We start from the raw sequence: 16,385 nt of genomic DNA, 5'->3' as shown, positions 1-16,385 counted from the left end.
TGATGTAAATAGCTTAGGGTTACTTATGTTTCAACTCACTTGAAAAAAAAATTTTTTTTTTTTCTCCTGATTAGAGTTATGGTACATCTAGTTCTCCTTATTAAGGTCTCCTTATTTTGTTTTCTCTGCAGTGTCTGTGCTTCACTGATGGCAGGACCGTGGCCCCCATGCCCCCAGCACAAGACCATAAACGATTGCTGGAGGGCGATCACGGCCCCAACACAGGGGGAATGGGAGCCTATTGTCCGGCACCTCAGGTACTTCCCAGAAGTCCAGCTGAAGTTCAGCAGTCATGGTTTGGTCTTCTCAAAGAGCCCTTGGACCATGTTTTTCTGTCTGTTTTCTGTACGTGATGCTACTAATCAGCAACTTGGATTTCCTATTAAATGACAAGTATCTCTTCTAGTTTCACTCAGAAACAAAGACCATGGGGGAAGGGAAGGAGAAAAATAGTTACAAACAGAGAGGGAGGCAAACCATAAGAAACAGAACAAACTGAGGGTTGATGCGGATAGGGGGAGGGCGGTAGAAATGGGTGATGGGCATTGAGGAGGGCACTTGTTGGGATGAGCAGTGGGTGTTGTATGTAAGTGATGAATCACAGGGATCTACTCCTGAAGCCAAGAGCACACTGTATGTTAGCTAAGTTGACAATAAATTGTATAAAAATATAAATGAATGAGTGAAAACCTTTTGTAAAGTCCTTGAAGAACTGTGGTTTGAAATCCTTCTAGCTCCTGCTCTCTACACCCTGTTTTTAACCCATGAGAGCCAATTATAGTACAGAATTTAAAAAAAAAAAAAATTTTTTTTTAATGTTTATTTATTTTTGAGACAGAGTGTGCAAGCAGGGAAGGAACAGAGAGAGAGGGAGACACAGAATCTTAAACAGGCTCCAAGCTCTGAGCTGTCAGGACAGAGCCCGACACGGAGCTTGAACTCAGGAGCTGTGAGATCATGACCTGAGCCGAAGTTGGACACTCAACTGACTGAGCCACCCAGGGGCCCCTAGAATTATTTTTTAATCATCTTTGGATATCCAAGGCCTAGCACATAAGTGCTCATTAAATGTGTGCGTGTCTGTGTGTGTGAAAGAGAGATGAACTGAGAACCATGTCAGACTATAATTTGTTTTTATGGTTTCTGTACTTCATAATGAGTACATAAAGTATGTTTCCAAACAATTTTTGGACAGTTTTTATAAGGAATTGCATTGGGTGTCTTTTAAGTAGAACTAGCACTTCAGAAACTCACCCATTCTTTTCACTGATGATTAGTCACAGTTGTTTGTGCTGATAGTATATGTAGTGCCTTATACACACTTTTATTGATTAAAAGATTAAAAATAAAACAGGATTTACTTCAAGCTGTAAGATTTTTGTTTTTTAATTTTAGAAAGAGAAAGCGGGGGAGAGAGGCAGAAGGACAGAGAATCTTATTCAGGCTCCATGTTCAGTGGGGAGCCCGATGTAGGGCTTGATCTCACAGCCCTGGGATCATGACCTGAGCCAAAATCAAGAGTGGGTCACTCAACTGACTGAGCCACCCAGCACCCCAATGTTTTATAAGTATTAAAACTACTATTCAATAAAAGTGATTTTAGTACAAGAGCTATCTTTAGGGGCGCCTGGCTGGCGAAGTCAATAAAGCATGCAGCTCTTGGTCTCAGGGTTTTGAGTTCAAGCCCCACATTGGGTATAGAAATTAGTTAAAACTTCAAAAAGTAAAATCTTTTTTTATTGTATTTTATTTTAATTTTTTTTTTAACGTTTATTTATTTTTGAGACAGAGAGAGACAGAGCATGAATGGGGGAGGGTCAGAGAGAGAGGGAGACACAGAACCTGAAACAGGCTCCAGGTTCTGAGCTGTCAGCACAGAGCCCGTCGCGGGGCTCGAACTCACGGACCGCGAGATCATGACCTGAGCCGAAGTCGGCTGCTTAACCGACTGAGCCACCCAGGCGCCCCTAAAATCTTTTTTAAAAAAGAACTATGTCTAGGTCTAATTTTTGTAATTTATAAACTTTGACATTCTTAATTTTATAGGCTTATGGAATAGGCATAGAATATACTAGAAGGATACAAAAGAGCCTCAAGGTGGGAGGGGAACTTTTTTCATTTTTACTATTATTATGGTTTAGGAAACTCTTTTTAGTGAGTTTTAAGTGTGTACACGTTTGGAATTCTATAGGTTTACTAGTAAAGATGATTTAATACTTAGTCATAAAACAGCAGCTGACCCCGATCAGTAAATAATACATAATCTAGCTTCTGCTTTATCTCTCAGAGGTTTTCTTTCCTTTTTATAAAAGTAAGGCTAAATACTTAAAGGGTCAATGTGAAGATTTTAAAAGCTTATGAATTTAAAGTGCTTAGCCTAGGGGCACCTGGGTGATTCAGTCGGTTGAGCATCTGACTTCAGCTCAGATCATGAACTTGAGGTTTGTGGGTTCGAGCCCCACATAGGGCTCGCTGCTGTCAGCCTGTCAGCACAGAGCCCACTTTGGATCCTCTGTCCTCCTCTCTCTGCCCATCCCCCACTTGCATTCTCCCCAAAATAAATATTTAAAAATAAGTAAATAAAGTAGTCAGCTTATCTGAAGTAGTAAAAAATGATAGTTTTCATTGTCCCATATAGTACTGCTTATAAGACATTTTTTTAATACCCAGTTATATTTAAATATTCCTATATGATCCCCAGGTTTCCAAGGATTTGCTGCTGAAAATAAAAAATACAGTTCTTCAGAGGACAGTGGATGGCATGCAGCAGGAGGGTATGCCATACACAGGTGAGCACACTGATGTCACTGTGGGCATTATTCATGGAGCGACTTTTCACCTTGACAAAACTTCCCCACTTTCTTTTTTCACCACCTTTTAATTGAGCCCTGTTGTAAAGTTTGCCATGGTTAGTGCAAAACTTCGAGTGTTAGAAACATACTTTAATTTTCAGTCACGATACAATGTTTTCATGATAGTTTTTTGGGTTTTTTTTTTCCTTTTTCATTGAAGGTGTCCTCTATGCTGGTATAATGCTGACCAAGGATGGCCCAAAAGTTCTGGAGTTTAATTGCCGTTTCGGTGATCCAGAGTGCCAAGTGAGTAATAATTAAAGACAGTATATAAAGTGGTACTTTGTTGACGTGTTTCTTAATCTCAGGATTTTATCAGCCTGGAAATAATTACCTTTAAGAAATATGTGCAGGGGCGCCTGGGTGGCTTGGTCGGTTGGGTGTCCGACTTCGGCTCAGGTCATGATCTCACGGCCCGTGAGTTCGAGCCCCGCATCGGGCTCTGTGCTGACCGCTCAGAGCCTGCAGCCTGTTTCAGATTCTGTGTCTCCCTCTCTCTCTGCCCCTCCCCTGTTCATGCTCTGTCTCTCTCTGTCTCAAAAATAAATAAACGTTGAAAAAAAATTAAAAAAAAAAAAAAAAGAAAGAAATATGTGCAGGTTCTGCTGGTATCTCAGTGAATAAAATGTCTAGAGAGAACTAAAGTTTCTCTCAGTTGCCATGTTGATTTATGTTTTCCCAGGTGATCCTCCCGCTGCTTAAAAGTGATCTTTATGAAGTGATTCAGTCTACCTTTGATGGCCTGCTCCACACATCTCTGCCTGTCTGGCTGGAAAACCGCACCGCCCTAACTGTCGTGATGGCAAGTAAGGGCTACCCAGGAGATTACACCAAGGGTGTGGAGATAACAGGTAAATACCCGGGAACCAAAGGTGGGATTAGAGTGCAACAAGTAACCTGTGTTACAGCAGGCCTTCCTCCCGTGCTCTGCTCTGTGCCTTTTACAGGTATAAGGCCATCAGAAACCTTGAAGGGATTTTTAACCATGTTGGATGTGGGTTTCAAATATCCAGAATTACTGTATATAAAGAATTGCCATCAGTTTCTCTTCCTCACAAGAAGACCTAAGTAGGCCTAGCCAGGTTTCTAGAATATCACTTGCTGTTTCTTTCTTTTCCACCCTCCAAGAGCCAGGAAGATAAAGGGAATTTATGAGAGTCAGAGGAACATTGGTAGAAGCTACATCAGTGAGACACATCCCAGAGGCATCACAACTAGACCCCACCCCCTCTTCCATTTGCAGCATACCCCATAGTCACTGGGATGTCAGAATTAAAAGTTTCAAAACAATAGCCTTCTCTTCTGTTTGCCTTTATAGGAAATGAGGTATCTCTTGTTAAATGATACTAAATAAAACAGTGTCTAAAAATGCCACTAAGTTCTAGTGCCATAAGCCCCAAGGCAGACCTCCATGATCCCTGGCAGGCTGTAGTTTGGCCTCCCTCAGGACCCCAATAGTGCATTGGTTCAAACACCCCATTTCCTGCCTTGCCCAGACAAGTCCACTGCCCTGTGAGTCCCACACGTGGCAGCTGAGCAGGTAGGAATTGATTGCCTTTTAAAATGAACAAAGAGAAGGGATAGACTCAAGATCACTTATATTGGTGAAATCTCCCAAGACTGAGGTGACAAGTGTAATAGTCATTTCTGACACAGCAATATTAGGTATTCCCAACACCAGTAGGTATTTGGAACTGAATGCCCTAGTGTTATAACATTTAGGGAAGACTTCTAACAAGTTACCAACCGCAATGCTAAGAGAAGTAATGACCAAAAAGGACAAACTGAGTATATAAGAGTGTGTGGGGGTTTTTTTTGCTCTTTTTTGTTTTTAATTAAGAGGTTATCTTTGTATAAGCTGCCCATGTTGGTCACTTGAGAATACAGAAAATATGGTCAGATAATATATTAGGTGTAAAATTATATATGAGAGTTTAAAAGTAATTTAAAAGAAAATTAAGCTAGGGATTTTAGACAGGGCCTGAAACCAAATTTAAATTTGTCTTAAAATTTTACAGTTGTTGTATTAGGGAAAAGATTAAGAATATGTTTTGCATTACAGTTATTCCTTTGGTTATTAAAGAAGAAAGCAACTTAGATGGCTGTGATAAAAAAGAAGTTCCAAAAGTAAAAGATGTAATCAAATGAAGATTTTATTCATTGATGTTTACAGGGTTTTTGTTGTTGTTGTTGTTTTTCCTTTTTCCATCTTTTAAGTTTTAGTTTTTAATGTCCTATCAGGAGAAAATAACTGTACAGCTCACCCTTGAAGAACATGGGTTTGAACTGCATGAGTCTACTTACACGTGGATTTTTTTTTTTTACAACACAATATACCATAAATGCATTTTCTCTCCCTTATGACTTTCTTGATAACATTTTCTTTTCTCTAACTTACCTTATTATAAGAATGTAGCATACAGTATGCGTAACATACAAAATACACATTAATCGACTGTTGATGTTATTGGTAAGGCTTCTGTTGGACAGTAGACTATTAGTAGAGTTTTTGAGGAGTCAGAAGTTATACATGGATTTTGAACTGTCAAGGGAAGTCAGCACCCCTAACCCTGACATTGTTTAAGGTTCACCTCTTTGTTTAGGTCCTAAGCTTTTCAGGACTTGGGTTCTTTTTTTTTCTTTTTTCCCTCCCCTATTAAAAGTTCTCACATGAGGCTTATGATAACACAGGTTTCTGATAATACACCTGTCACCCAATAGCAGAACGGGCTGTTCTTAAGAGAGAGGGTCTATTTGTTGTCCTGGTGCTTTATTCCTTCCTGATGGGATTACTGTGAAGATTCATTTAAGTGGAATAAAAATCTTATTTAAAAACCTTATGAAAACTAAAAACTACTTCAGACGCATGGATTGCCGTTATTACGTAAATATGCTCTCTTACAGGCTTTCCTGAGGCTCAAGCTTTAGGACTGGAGGTGTTCCACGCAGGCACTGCCCTGAAAGATGGCAAAGTGGTGACTAGTGGGGGTAGAGTCCTTTCGGTAACAGCCATCCAGGAAAATCTCATTTCAGCCCTTGAAGAAGCCAAGAAAGGACTAGCTGCTATAAAATTTGAGGGAGCCATTTACAGGAAGGACATTGGCTCTCGTGCCATAGCTTACCTCCAACAGCCCAGGTAAATTTTCTACCAAGGTGATAAGACAGCTTCAGAACTAGCACAACTTCGGAACTGGTATAAATGGCTATGTAGGAATTTCTGTTAACCCTGTACTAAGTCATTCTATAATTTCTCTCTGTGGGACTGATCTGATTTTTATTTGCATTTAGTTGGAGTCAAAACTAGTTAAAACAATATTCAGATGAAATGGAAAAAGCTTCATAGTACCTTTTTGTGTTTGAAAAGTTTAAGGACTTTTTCACGTTGTATATTTTAAATATATATAATCATTTGTCAGGTACTCATAAATAAAAATGGGGATAAGAGGTTTTTATTCCTTGAGTTATCATATATTTAAACATTACTGTTGTATGTTTATCTTAGTTCCTGGTTTTGTCCAAGAATTCAAGATGAAAATATTGGCCATGTAATTTTGCAACTTAATTTGATTATACTGTAAATTTTGGCGGTCTCACTTTTTACTGTGTTTATACTTATGACTGAAATATGTTTTTGGACCCCTTATATGTTGGTACATACAGCTATTTTTTTTGTAAGATCAATAAACTATTAATTGCAAATGTGGGTGTTTCAATTTATTAAATATTGTAATTACAACTCGTTGAGTTCATCTGTGAGAAATAAACAGGTTTTAGGACAAAATGAGAAATTTTTAGTAACTTAATTAAACTTAATACTATTAACTTCTAGACAAACGTTTAAAGTTTAAATACTGGAAGTTTTTTAGGATTAAGAACATTAAAATACCATGCTAAAAGTTTTATTTTTCATTTTAAAATAACTAGATTCTCCATTGAAATGACCTATTTCAAGGGACTGTGGTCTTAATACTAGTCTGAGTTTATTAAAGATGAAGAAAATGAGAGGACATAATGCCAGCTGCTACCTGAGAAAAGGTTTTTTTAAACCAGTAGAACTTGTTTTCCTATTTGAGCATGACTCTGGACTGCTAATTTCATTGGAGTTAATGGCCAAAGCCATCAACTCTGTTTGTACCCTGACACCGTGTTTCTAACAAAATTTCACATACTTATTCATGTATCACTACATTCTGGTAGATCAAAGTACTCATTTTTGTAAGGCAAGGCTACTGAATTCCCAGTGCTGTTCATGAACTTCATCTCTAGATGCACTCGTTCAATGTGTTGGCCTTATTTAGAAGGGAATGGTGCATTGAGTATCATTATCTGGTTTTGCTTTTCTCTTGTGTGTTTCTATCTGGTTTCTTACTGTCTTCAGCTGAAAGGAAACTTACACAATTCTCTATTGCAGTAAGAGTCCAGTTTCATTATTCAGGGATTTCTTTGGAGAGTGCATATAATCTTCATCTTCACTTTCTTTACTCCATTTTAGAATTCCTTTCCTTCCCATACCAAAATTGGACAGAGATGTTGTGGCAAAATATTAGTATATGTAGCTGCCTGTGAGGAATACTTGTAGAAGAAATAAGAGAAGTAGTTCTCAATAGCGATGATACAACTGAATCAACTGAGGAAGTTATTTAAACACATTTCGATTTCCAGGGCCTGCCCTAGACAACGTTAAAATCTGCGGATGGGGCCTACCATGTTCGGAGAGCTAAAAACCACTAGGGATATCTTCTGTTTTAAATAATACTTTAAAATTAAAATAACTTTCCCTGGCATTTAGGTGAAGTGCTTTGTTTTGTTTAATTCTTTAGGGGCCTGACTTACAAGGAATCTGGGGTAGACATTGCAGCTGGAAATATGCTGGTCAAGAAAATGAAACCTTTAGCAAAAGCTACCTCCAGACCAGGTAAGTCAGAGCCTATACTTTGCTAGTTCATTCATTAACTTTGAGAAACACTGAGAATTGATCTGTAATTTACTGAGGAAAATGTTCCAAATTAATGCCAGGTTCCTGTAAGTCTTGTCCTATGTAAGCCATACCCAGTTTTCTGCTTTCTTGTCTATAATACTAAGAAAAGCATTTCTTGAGGCGCTTGGGTGTCTCAGTTAGTTAAGCATCCAACTCTTGGTTTTGGCTCAGGTCATGATTTCACAGTTCCTGAGATTGACCCCTGAGTTGGGCTCTGTGCTGACAGCCCCTCCCCCACTTGTACTCTCTCTCAAATATTTTATTTATTTTTATTATTATGTTTTTTAAGAGTGCACAAGCAGGGGAGGGGCAGAGAGGGGGGGACAGAGGATCCATTGCGGGCTCCGCACCAATAGAGAACCTGATGCAGGACTCGAACTCATGATCTGTGAGACCATGACCTGAGCCGAAGTCTGACACTTAACCAACTGAGCCACCCACGTGCCCCAAAATAAATAAACATTTAAAAGAAAGAAAAGCATTTCTTATCCGTGATGTTAAACTTAGATATGTCTGCTCCTTTAATATTTAATTACTTTCTTGATCAATTCTTTGAGCATGTGGTGCTCTCCCCCATTCTCAGGAAAAGCAGCTCTTAGCCATGCTTATGAAGAAGTTGTTTGTACATCCATGTGTAATCTGTTGAAATGCAGCAAGTATTTAATTTTTTTCCCCATTAGGCTGTGATGTTGATCTTGGAGGTTTTGCTGGTCTTTTTGATTTGAAAGCAGCTGGTTTCAAAGATCCTCTTCTGGCCTGTGGAACAGATGGTGTGGGGACTAAACTGAAGGTAATCAGACACCTATGTGGTTAAAGGCCTTTTGGGAAAGTTAAGAGAGAATTTACTATAAATCAAATACATATTTTTCCTCTCTTGATATGCACTAGAGAGAACTATACCAAATAACCATAAAATATGGCTAAAACACCTATATATTTCTGAGAGCACTATGTTGTTGAGGCTCTATCTGGATGGAAAGCTTATTTGAGGGGATTAAATGGGATACTTTTGGACCAAGTAGCTCATCAGAATTTAGTATTTTGTCTTTGGGTGCTCGGAGCAGCAATATTTATTAGCCTCCACTGATAAACTGACAAGATATTATTTGGAGCTTATTCACTTATGTGGACATTTCTATTGTGCTTCTTTAGATTGCCCAGCAGTGTAATAGACATGATACCATTGGCCAAGATTTGGTTGCAATGTGTGTAAATGATATTCTGGCCCAAGGGGCAGAGCCCCTCTTCTTCCTTGATTACTTTTCCTGTGGAAAACTTGACCTCGATACAACTGAAGCTGTTGTTGCTGGAATTGCCAGAGCCTGTGGGAAAGCTGGATGTGCTCTCCTTGGTATGACCGACCATCCATTAATCTCCTGTCTTTTTTCTTACGGTATTTTACCCCGTGTATAAACGTGATTGGTACCAATACAGATAAGAAAAACTGTAGATTACAAATTGAAGCAAATAAAATATATATAACATTACCAGAAGAAAACTTAGATCCTGGTGCCCTCAAGCTTCTCCTCAAAGGTTTGTCCCCCAGACTCCTACTCCTAGACTGTGAGCCAGGCCTTGCCTTTCTCCCTGATCTTTAGCATCTCCACCCCCATCTTTCTCAATGGCCTCATGGACAGACAGGGTTAGCAGTTTCCTGCTTACTGGCCTGCAGCAGAAGGAGATGATTCCTGGCATTCTAAATCTTAATGTTTCCTGACTGAAGTGACACTAGGAATAAAATGTACCTAACACAGAAATACTACTTAAATATATATGAGAATTTGAAGCAAAATGAATGTGTAGTCCGAGTGGTGAAACTACCTTCTTTATATTACCATTTCTGTGGAAAATATGTCCCAAAAGCCAAAATTGCCTTTTCAACCGTCTTTTAGTGTTGTTTTTGTTTTGTTTTTTTTTTAATTTTATATTTGAGAGAGGGAGCAGGGGAGGAACAGAGAGAGAGGGAGACAGAATCTGCAGCAGGCTCCAGGATCTGAGCTGTCAGCACAGAGCTGGACGCAGGGCTTGAACTCACAAGCAGTGAGATCATTACCTGAACCGAAGTCGGATGCTTAACCAACTGAGCCACCCAGGCACCCCTTCAACCATTGCTTAGAACAGTTTAGGGGCACCTGGTGGCTCAGTAGGTTAAGCATCTGATTGTTGATTTCGGCCCAGGTCATTATCTCACGGTTCATGGGATGGAGCCCTGCACTGAGCTCTGTGCTAACAGCATGGAGTCTGCTTGGGATTCATTCATTCTCTCTGTCTCTCTCTCTCTGTCTCTCTCTCTCTGTCCACCCCCTTCTCCTTCTCCCTCTCTTTCCCTCCTTCCCCCACTCTTGCTCAAGTACGCACTCTCCAAGTAAATAAATAAACGTTAAAAAAAAATGCATAAAAAAGAAAAAAAAAAGAACCATTTATAACTTGGAGTCTGCCTGCCTAGACCCTGTCTTTACATATGATCACAAAAGTGAACTGTACTTTCTAGGCCACGGCATTTGGATTTAGGCCTGAGTACGTCACTTCTCTAAGCTTATACTGTCATCTGGAATGTACAGTGATTATAAAGATGGAATATATAGAAAGCATTTCTAAACTTGCCATAGGAATGACATATTCAACCAAGCATTCATCCTTTGAATGTCATGCTGTTGGGAAGCTACACTTCTCCCTCATGGGAATTTAGCGGTTTGCCTTTAAATTGTACTTGGTCGAAAATTCTGTTAGGCAGCTAATAGAATACATACTTTTTTTTGAACATTTGTGAAATACAGCCACATGTTTAATTGTTCATATTAAGAGCAGGGGGCACCTGGCTGGCTCACTTGTAAAAGCACATGACTCTTGATTTCGGGTCATGAGTTCAGGCCCCATGTTGGGCGTAGAGATTACTTAAATAAACTTAAAAGAGGGGCACCTGGGTGGCTTAGTCGTTTGAGTCCAGCTCTTGATTTCGACTCAGGTCATGATCCTAGGGTCATAAGATCGAGCCCTGCATCAGGCTATATGCCGAGTGCTGAGCCTGGAGCCTGCTTGGGATACTCTCCCTCCCTCTCTCTCCCCCTCCCTCTCTCCCCTCCTCCCTCTCTCTGTCTCTCCCTCTGCCCCTCTCCCTGGCTCCCATGTTTGTGCACACTCTCGCTCTCTCAAGTAAAAAAAAAAAAAAAAAAAAAAGCTGGTGTCACTACTTCCTAGGCAGGTTTATAAATACTATGTGATTTCTTTGTTCTTGGTGTATCTTCCTCCAGGAGGTGAAACTGCAGAAATGCCTGACATGTATCCTCCTGGAGAGTATGACCTGGCCGGTTTTGCCGTCGGTGCCATGGAGCGGGATCAGAAACTCCCTCACCTGGAAAGAATCACCGAAGGGGATGTTGTTATTGGAATAGCTTCATCTGGTCTTCACAGCAATGGATTTAGCCTTGTGAGGAAAATTGTAGCAAAATCTTCCCTCCAGTACTCCTCTCCAGCACCTGATGGCTGTGGTGACCAGACCTTAGGTAAAAGCACTCAGGTTTCAACTCTCCCGTTTGGAAATGTCTGAGCAACCACTTAATGTAATGGGTTAGTCTTTCCTTAGTAAATTAGAATGGAATAAATTACCTTGTCCTGTGAGTTTACTGTTGGGACCTTATTGTAAAACCTGGTGTGTCTGTGCAGGGTCAAATCATTCTGTATTTCAGAATTGTTTTTTATATATGATTTGGTTTTACATTCATAGGCTAAGTTTTTGTCTTCTCTCTCCAATACACAGGGGACTTACTTCTGACTCCAACGAGAATCTACAGCCATTCGCTATTACCTGTCCTACGTTCAGGACATGTCAAGGCCTTTGCCCATATTACTGGTGGAGGATTGCTAGAAAACATCCCCAGAGTCCTTCCTGAGAAATTTGGAGTGGATTTAGGTAAGATTGGTACAAGGAACTTTTTGTTCAGAAAACCATTTGGAGGAAAACTACATTATGGAAGAAAATTAAATTCTTAATTGTTAGGGTTTCTCAGAAAAAATAGGGCTGACCTTTCTACCTCTTTTTGCTTTATTAACCGTGTTTATAAGGCATAAAATCCTTGCATGTAATTGACTTATATAGATGAAATGCTACGGGGGGATGGGGAGGGGGGGTGGATCGAGCCCTACATTAGGCTCTGAGCTGACAGTGTGGAGCCTGCTTGGGATTCTGTCTCTCTCTCCACCCCTCACCTGCTCATGGACAAACGTGTGCTGTCTCCCTCTCTCTCTATATATATACCCCTCTCTCCCTATCTCAAATAAAAAAAAAGAATAAAAATAAACTTTTATTAGAGATTTTTGTTGTATTATAGCAGACCTAAGTCTAAATTTTAAAGTAAATACAGCAGGACAGGGTTTTGATTTTAACTTTTTATATAGCATAACTTCTTTTATTTTTTTTTTTTAAATTTTTTTTTTTTTTTCAACGTTTATTTATTTTTGGGACAGAGAGAGACAGAGCATGAACGGGGGAGGGGCAGAGAGAGAGGGAGACACAGAATCGGAAACAGGCTCCAGGCTCTGAGCCATCAGCCCAGAGCCCGACGCGGGGCTCGAACTCACGGACCGCGAGATCGTGACCTGGCTGAAGTCGGACGCTTAACCGACTGCGCCACCCAGGCGCCCCGTAGCATAACTTCTTTTAAATAGTGTACACGTTCCTCTAAATCTGTAACATAAGCCGCCTAGTTTTGCATCATACTTAGGGCATTTTGGTCATTGCTAAGACCCAACTAAACGTTCACAAACCTTTACTGCAATTTACTGTATTTACTGGAATACAATTAATCCATTAGGGGATTCCTAAAAACATAGTTAATGCAGCACAAAACCAATATTCACTTAATTGTGAATATTGGCCAAGTGTGTCAGCAAAAATGTGTGGATATCTCAGGTACAGATGGATCCCCCAAAAAATTCACAGCTTTGTATATATGCATACGTTATACATTGTGTGAGATAGTAGGTTCATGAAACATATCTTGCCTGTTTTCAGATGCCCAGACCTGGAGGATCCCCAGGATCTTCTCGTGGTTACAGCAAGAAGGACACCTCTCTGAGGAAGAAATGGCCAGAACATTTAACTGTGGGGTTGGGGCCGTCCTCGTGGTGTCGAAGGATAGGACAGAGCAGATTCTGAGGGATATCAAGCAGCACAGCGAAGAAGCCTGGGTGATTGGCAAGGTGGTTGCGTGTCCTGAAGGTAAATCGCTCCTTCTTTAGTTGCTCTCAGGTATGTAACCTGAAATGCCACTGCCCTGCCTCGAGCTCCTGCCCACGTTTTATTACAGCCCTTGTACGGCACCCGTGTTCACACAGCTGCGACAGGACAGCAGAAGCTAGTAACACCACACACCTCTTCCCTCCTGCCCTAGGGTGCTGACACCTTGTGTGGTGGTCACATATGCACAACTGTAGCCCAGAAGACAACCCTTAACCAGTGGAGTGAAGAAATCCCCACCTGAGGGACAGAAGAAGGGAGCAGTTCTGAGGCAGAGTCTTCACGGTGCCTTTGAGGTCCCAGGGGAAGTAAAGCCCCAGTTGCCCCCAGTGGCGACCAGTTTAGTAACACACTCTTACGCTGGCTTTCCAGATCACTCTTCCCAGATCTTCACTCTGGTTTCCTGGGGTCATCTCCAAAGTCCTGTGCCCACATGCGAGACCTTGTCTCAGGCTGTGCTTTGTGACTCAGCTCAGCTCGCCAGTGAAGCGGGCGCCCTGACAAGTGCCGTGTATACACAGGACTCTGTCAGATGTACTAGAAATTGACAGAGTGGCAGAAAAGCCACTCAGATGAGCTGACAGACGCCAGTACTTGCTGATGATGTCGTATCTGCCTTTCATCCCTTTATTGTGTAGGTTCCTTTTCAGGCCAGTTCTCCAAATGCCGGAAAGATCTCTTGAGCCCACATCCTTGAGCTCACATTGCATTAGGAAAGAGGCCCTCTCTTCCTCAACATCCTGTATCAAATCTTTGAATGGCCTTGCTTGGGTTACATGCCTACCCTGAGGTCAGGAGACAGTGACACGCCATAGCTTTTAGTTGGAAGTAGGTAATTAATACATGTTCTCTTGCAGGAAGTTTTTATGAGTGAGTAACTTTAACTAATACAAGCCTATTCTTCATTTTAGTCCATGCATATCTTATTTTCAGAATAAAGTATTTTCAGTTTTCATAAAATACTTTTCTTTCCATTACTGTTAATTCACTGTTGTTCTATTCTTATTTACTGGGTGTGTTTGAAATGAAGGTTCTCCTCGTGTGAAAGTCAAGCATCTGATTGAAACCATGCAAGCAAATGGATCAGTATTGGAGAATGGCACTCTGAAAAATCATTTCTCTGTCCAACCAAAAAAGGCAAGAGTGGCTGTCTTAATATCTGGAACAGGTGAGATGTGCCCTCCTTCCTTCCTCCTGCCCACCCCCCCAAAAAAAAAACCTCCTTCAGATCGTGAGGACACTCTCAGTAGAATGGGGCAGAGAGTCATTAAGGGCTATTATTTTTCTGTATCCTCAGTCTTTACACTTTTCTCAGGCATATGAGACACCTAAAGGAAGAGTAGAGGGTATCACGAAGATGACTGAAGAAAAAGGAACTGGAAAAGATAGAAAATCCAACTTCTTTTGTACCGTAGCTCTGTAGTTGAAGTTACAACAGCTGAGATTTGTTTGTTTGCTTGTTTTTTATGATTTTTATTATTTTCTAATTTACATCCAAGTTAGCACATAGTACAGTAATGATTTCAGGAGTAGATTCCAGTGATCTGTCTCATGTGTATAATGCCCAGTGCTCACCCCAACAAGTGTCTTCCTTAATGCCCCTTGCTCATTTAGCCCATCTCCCCACCCACAACCCCTCCAGCAAACTGCTGAGGGTTTTTTTTTTTTTTTTTTAATTTTTTTAATTTAATAGTAATAAGGTGAAATTTATGTTTGTTGTAGACAGAGGGGTGAAGTAATAAGAGCACTGTATTCTCTCAGATGGATATATAGCATGTTTATTTTTCCCACTTTAATAAGCAGCATTGCTATGAACATTTTTATAAATACGCATTTTTAAGTGCATATCTGATTATTTCTTTAGGATACGTTCCCGGAAATGTCATTGCTTTCCAAGTCCATTTTAAGGTTTCAGTATACTTTAGGCCCAAATTGATGGTAACGCAAAGAAACTGTTGTAAAGGCCATAGTGGTTTCTTCTTAAGAGGCTTGATTTTTCTGGGTGCCTGGCTGGCTCCGTCGGTAGAGCATGCAGCTCTTGATCTCTGGGTTATGAATTCGAGCCCCACACTGGATCTAGAGATTACTTAAAAAAGTAAGATCTTTGGGGCGCCTAAGTGGCTCAGTGGTTAAGCGTCCAGCTTTGGCTCAGGTCATGATCTCACAGTTCCTGAGTTCGAGCCCTGTGTTAGGCTCTGCACTGGCAGCGCCGAACCTGCTCCGGATTCTTTGTCTCCTCTCTCTGCCCCTCGCTCACTCGTGCATTCTCCCTCTCAAAAATAAACTTTTTTTTTTTTTATTTTTTAATGTTTGTTTTATTTTTCACAGAGAGAGAGAGATACAGAGCCTGAGCGGGGGAGGGGCAGAGAGGGAGGGAGACACAGAATCCGAAGCAGGCTCCAGGCTCCGAGCTCTCAGCACGGAGCCCGATGCGGGGCTTGAACTCACAGACTGCGAGATCATGACCTGAGCCGAAGTTGGACGCTCAACCAACTGAGCCACCCAGGCGCCCCAAAAATAAACATTTTAAAAAAATAAAATCTTAAAAAAAAAAAGAGGACTTTTTTCTTGCTTAATTAAGCAGCTTATTCCTCATCAGTTTTTAAAATGTTATACTACTTTTATTACTATGCTAGATCATAAGGTGTTATTTTGCAGGAGCAATTACATATCCTAAAACTAAGTGCCTGTGCTTCCATAAGCTATTATTGATCCATTATCCCAAAAGGGAATTTAAAAACCTCATGTATTTTGCCAGTCTTTTCTGAGACATTTGGAAATCTTGACCATTGATTATTCAGAACGGTACATAACCTCTTTTAAGAAATGTCAGCTTACTTGTGTTTTTCTCTCTTTTTCAGGATCAAACCTCCAAGCCCTCATAGACAATACTAGGGAGCCAAGTAGCTGTGCACACATCGTTGTTGTTATCTCCAACAAAGCTGCAGTGGCTGGCTTAGATAAAGCAGAAAGAGCCGGAATTCCCACCAGAGTGAGTTACTTTGAAAAGTATCTTTCCTGTAGACTGTATTTCAACTCATAACCCGCCCCCACAAGACTTCCGTCTGTAGGACAGCTTGTTCTTTGGCTTTCTGGATCACAGTGTGTGCCTTTCAACACCGTCCTCCCCATTCCTTCATTCTTTACATCAGGCACGTCTTCATCAGAAAGAACTGAAGTATGGTCCACGTAAAGGTTGAGTTTTAAATTATTTTTGGTAATTCATTTAAAAAGATTTTGCTGGGGCGCCTGGGTGGCGCAGTCGGTTAAGCGTCCGACCTCAGCCAAGTCACGATCTCGCGGTCCGTGGGTTCGAGCC

General features: G+C 40.8%; 1 protein-coding gene and 1 long non-coding RNA gene across 3 annotated transcripts in view; one reads left to right on the top strand and one right to left on the bottom strand.

The window, feature by feature from the left end:
- The window catches only part of LOC115523284, a 32,516-nt gene that overhangs the window by 464 nt on the left and 15,667 nt on the right, over positions 1-16,385 (bottom strand). The gene's annotated exons all lie outside the window — the stretch shown is intronic.
- GART (phosphoribosylglycinamide formyltransferase, phosphoribosylglycinamide synthetase, phosphoribosylaminoimidazole synthetase) overlaps positions 1-16,385 on the top strand; it is a 28,101-nt gene that overhangs the window by 9,452 nt on the left and 2,264 nt on the right. For both annotated transcript variants that reach the window (XM_030329147.2, XM_030329148.2), the window contains exons 7-19: positions 132-257; positions 2,702-2,789; positions 3,013-3,098; positions 3,535-3,703; positions 5,757-5,988; positions 7,673-7,767; positions 8,511-8,620; positions 8,983-9,181; positions 11,082-11,333; positions 11,588-11,740; positions 12,842-13,048; positions 14,097-14,234; positions 15,928-16,058. In XM_030329147.2, the coding sequence (XP_030185007.1) occupies positions 132-257; positions 2,702-2,789; positions 3,013-3,098; positions 3,535-3,703; positions 5,757-5,988; positions 7,673-7,767; positions 8,511-8,620; positions 8,983-9,181; positions 11,082-11,333; positions 11,588-11,740; positions 12,842-13,048; positions 14,097-14,234; positions 15,928-16,058 (1,986 nt within the window). The remainder of the gene's footprint in view (positions 1-131; positions 258-2,701; positions 2,790-3,012; positions 3,099-3,534; positions 3,704-5,756; positions 5,989-7,672; positions 7,768-8,510; positions 8,621-8,982; positions 9,182-11,081; positions 11,334-11,587; positions 11,741-12,841; positions 13,049-14,096; positions 14,235-15,927; positions 16,059-16,385) is intronic.

Source organism: Lynx canadensis, chromosome C2, assembly GCF_007474595.2.
Source record: "Lynx canadensis isolate LIC74 chromosome C2, mLynCan4.pri.v2, whole genome shotgun sequence".
NCBI lineage: Eukaryota > Metazoa > Chordata > Mammalia > Carnivora > Felidae > Lynx > Lynx canadensis.
Note: the sequence above shows the minus strand (reverse complement) of the source record. Positions and strands in the feature narration are given on the sequence as shown.